Source organism: Priapulus caudatus, unplaced genomic scaffold, assembly GCF_000485595.1.
Source record: "Priapulus caudatus unplaced genomic scaffold, Priapulus_caudatus-5.0.1 Scaffold459, whole genome shotgun sequence".
Classification (NCBI taxonomy): domain Eukaryota; kingdom Metazoa; phylum Priapulida; class Priapulimorpha; order Priapulimorphida; family Priapulidae; genus Priapulus; species Priapulus caudatus.
Window position 1 is genome coordinate 89480 of NW_014577520.1, and position 4348 is coordinate 93827.

The 4348-nt window shown below is 48.9% G+C and overlaps 1 protein-coding gene and 1 long non-coding RNA gene across 2 annotated transcripts in view; both read left to right on the forward strand.

The window, feature by feature from the left end:
- Window positions 1-521, forward strand: part of LOC106810623 — a 16695-nt gene extending 16174 nt beyond the window's left edge. Inside the window, exon 17 of the mRNA XM_014814047.1 lies at window positions 357-521. Within this exon, the coding sequence (XP_014669533.1) occupies window positions 357-521 (165 nt within the window). The remainder of the gene's footprint in view (window positions 1-356) is intronic.
- Window positions 522-863: 342 nt separating this feature from the next.
- LOC106810635 lies at window positions 864-2748 on the forward strand. The gene is made up of 3 exons (XR_001394043.1): window positions 864-960; window positions 2081-2218; window positions 2666-2748. It is a non-coding gene; the product is annotated as an uncharacterized LOC106810635 (long non-coding RNA).
- Window positions 2749-4348: the final 1600 nt, after the last annotated feature.

Sequence of the window (4348 nt, forward strand, 5' to 3'; positions counted from 1 at the left end):
AAAATGGAGGAAATTTAGTCTGAAATGCCAAAAAGACAGGAATCTGATATGATTTTATTTTCATGCAGGGGTAAAATTGGGCCGCCCTCATGCCGTCTCTATCAAATTTCGTCCGTCTCATCCAAGAATAGGCCGTCCAAAAGACAGGTAGACGGGTCTCTGGCTAACACACTGTGGGGTTAGGGTTAGGATTAGGGTAGGGTAGGGTAGTGTAGGGTAGGGTGATAGGTTAAATAGGTTGAGGATGGGTAGTAGATGAGAAGGGATGATGAGAATGATAGATGATGGGAAGATGAAATTCTCAATTTATTTCTTACGAGTTTCGGTAAAAAATATCATCTGCTACACACACCCAGCTGGACCTGGATCAGGTGAGTCATCGCATCAGCATGACTGCTGTCGTGGAGCGCCCCCAGGTGGCAGAAAGCTCCGAGTCGAGCTGCATAGAGCTGCTGACGAAACCCTTCCAGCCATTCTCCTTCTTCTGCTTCCACGGCGTGCACAGACAAGGCGCCAAGTAAGTGACAGACAGACAGGCTAGAGGGGGCAATACATCTGTGTGAAAACCTAAAAAAATATATAATAATTAAAATTTAAAAAAAACACAAACATAGTAAAAGGCTAGTTAACGTCTAAACATGCCGAAAAATTAAGCCGACTATCTATAAAATGTTTACTCACAACGTCATCAGGTGGCCGGACAACGGCTGCTGTGCCTACCAGGACACACTGCTGAGGGAGACACGCTCACCGCCGCTCTCCCCAGGCCTGCTGCAGCGGGCGGCTGCGCCGCCGCTCTGCCACGCCCTGAGCGTCGACACCGGCCGCCTGGCGCCGCTGCTGGCCGGGGGCGGCGACGCGCACAAGGCGACCGTGCTCGTCTTCTGGACGCCCTGGTGTAGCGCGGCGCTGAAGCTGCTCGAACACGTGACCCGCATGGCGAGGAAGTACAGCACCAAGGTAGGGTATAGGGACGGACTCCCCCACCTGCCCCGCTACCCCCGCGCGCCTCTCACACAGGCTGAGCACGCGCCCCTCCCGCGCCCACCTTCCACGCCCCCTACCACGCCCCACAGGCTGAGCATGCGCGCAGATACAAAGCAGGATAGTGTTACATGTGTTATATGTAACTATTACATTTGAATTAATACAATTATATTAGTAATGCAGTAGTGTGGGTCTAGCCCTCGAATCAAAGATCCACCGATAAGCAATAAAGGAGAAGGTATAGGCTGGAGAATACTAAACCTCTACGGTTGTAAATTAAACTACATCTAGGTCCATAAATAATTAATGGGATAATTAAATAATTAAACTACATTACACTACATCTGGAATGCCCCCCTATTACCATGCAGAGCCCTGTAGACCTGGAGACCTCGAGGCTTTCAACCACCGTGCCAGGTCCTGTGTGCTGCAGTGGCTAGGTCGAGTGTAGTGTAGTGACCCGAGAAGAAGAAGAAGAAGAAGAAGAAGAAGAAGAAGAAGAAGACATCGTGCCAGGTCCTGTGTGCTGCAGTGGCTAGGTCGAGTGTAGTGTAGTGACCCGAGAAGAAGAAGAATTAAACTAAACCTAAATAAACACGGCATACACGTGTTGGCATACATTTGTTGACATACACGTGTAAATGCTCGCAAAAATTTAAAATCCAAACGTGCATTTCAAACAAACATTGTTATTCCAACAAATATATGAGAGAATAAACTTACGCTTCTCTAGACACTCGAACGCATGTAGCAGAGTACCGTAGGTACTGGTCGGTCTCCACAGTGTGCGGGGGGGGGGGGGGCATTTTACTGCGCCAAACGACTCGACTGAGTCCGCATTGTCACACATCAACATTTTGATATTTTTACGGGCCAGCTGAGACTGTATGCTTCTAGTGTGCGCCGCGTGCAAACACAAAACTTCCAAGCACATATAGCCTCGGCAGACATGGCTGAGCTGTATTGCTCATAGTGCTGCGGGGAAAACACGACTTCCAAGCCAGATTGCTCGCGAAGAGCCGATGTGCCTGAGCTGTATTTCTCTATGTGCGCGGTGGTGGCCGTAACCTCCCTTCTTCTTTAGCCTCCGCAGTACTCGCCTTCAGTGGCTTGCGCTACGCGGAGAAAACCGACAGCCTGAGCACAGGGAGGCATTTGTCTCAGCAGGTACGGTGCGCAGGCCCTGCTAGCAGGACACCAACCACGTCCACACTGATGGACGTACTGCACAGTAAGCTAGTATTGCATCTCGCAGGTTTGGAAACCTCCGGAATCATACTAGTACATGTTTCGGTACTTCCTTTCACTGGTTCTCTTACCCTGTCTCCTGTCTTATCTCCTGTCTCGTCTCTGTCCTATCTCCTGTCCTATCTCCTGTCTTATCTCCTGTCTTATCTCCTGTCTTATCTCCTGTCCTATCTCCTGTCCTATCTCCTGTCTTATCTCCTGTCTTATCTCCTGTGCTATCTCCTGTCCTATCTCCTGTCCTTATAGCTTGCCAGTGAAACCATCTCGGCGAATGTAATTACCTCTCATCATCTCATCAGAAGATATATCCTTATATATTTAGATATTCATATTTATCCTTAGATCTCCTTATCCATAATTTATTCATGCCCCCCCCCTCCTGATGCAACATGTCGACTTCATGTGATATTTGCTTCGTTGCTCTGTGCAGGTCCAGGCCAGGATTATGTGCGACCCACGGACGCCTACGACGTGGTGGGCGTGCCCACCGTCATCCTCATACACCCCAACGGTAAGACCACAATTAAAAAAATCTTTGTTTGCCCTCACCCGACCCAGGTCGAAAAGTTTGGGTAGGTAGGTAGGCTTTTTTTGAGGGGGTCTTTTTACAAATTCAGCATGGTGTCTACATGCTCGGGTGTGCTTGTGTGGAGATACCTTTTATGTTGAATGTTTGTTTTGCTTGGTACATATAATGTATTGTCTACAGATTTATATAATGTACAGTGATACAATTTGTTTAAAAAAAAGACGAAGATCAATAAAAAAATTTGAGTTGGCCCCTTTTTGGCGGGTCGGTCGGGTGAGGGCAAACAAACAATATTTTTTATTGTGGCCTAAGCTGAGCAGCTGAGCATGAGGAAATCCGCTCCCACATAATGCGTAATATCATGCTAACATGATAACAAGCATATCAATGTGTAGGCTTACTCTAGTTAGTATATAGTTACTCTAGTTCAGGGGTTCTTAACATGTGGTCCATGGACCTCTTCAGTATTCTAACCCCAACGGTAAGATGAGCAGCTGAGGCTGAAGGAACCCCACATGCGTATACAAGTGTAGCCTCATGCCCACTGATCTCTATATACTAAGTATATTTACTAAGTATATATATTAAGTACAATATAAGTATATTGCATTCATCCAATTTTGTTCTCCATGAAAAAGACTGTCTTCAGTACATGTATTTGTATTTGAATTACATGCAATAAAGATTTAATAATAATAATAATAATAAGTAATAATAATAAATGCCCGATCGCTGCGTCGCTTCTGCTTAGTTATATCGGCCTGGAGAGGGCGCACTGCTTGCGTTCGACTACGCTGCCTTCGAGGCTTCGTCTTCACGCTCTCTGTGAAGTGCTCATAGCAACCGTGGCCCCGTACCTAGCTGCTGAACTCTGCGCAAGCGTTGACGACTCGCATCACCAGAGTGAGAGAGGGAGAGAGACGAGAGGGGAGGAGAGAGGAGGAGAGAAGAGAGGAGAGAAGGGGCGGAGGGATAGAGGAAGGAGAGGAGATGAGGGGAGGGAATAGAAGGTGAGCGTGCTCATAGACCGATTGCCCCCGTATCCTAGCTGGTGAACTCTGCAACGTTGACGACACTCGCTGTCACCAGGTCGAGAGAGGACGAGAGAGAGAGAAGGGGAGGGGGAGAGGAGGAGAGGGAAGAGGGGGGGATAGAGGAGGGAGGATGCAATAGCGGAGGATGAGAGAGGTGAGGTGCTCATAGAACCGTGGCCCCGTACCTAGTCGTGAACTCTGCAACGTTGACGACCTCGCGTCACCAGGAATGAGAGAGGAGAGAGAGAGAGAGGGAGGGAGAGAGATGGGAGAGGAGAGAGGGGAGAGGGGGAGGATATAGAAGGGAGTGAGAGACGGGGAGGGATAGAGAGGTGAGGGCGTCATGAGACCGTGCCCGCGCTACCTAGCTGTGAACTCTGCAACGTGACGACACTCACGGCAACCAGGTGAGAGAGGGAGAGAAAGAGAGGGAGGAGAGAGGAGGGGAGGAAGAGGAGGGGAGAAGGGGGCAGGATTAGAGAGGCGCACGTGCTCAATAGAACCGTGCCCGTACTAGCTTGTGAACTCTGACAACGTTGAACCGACCTCA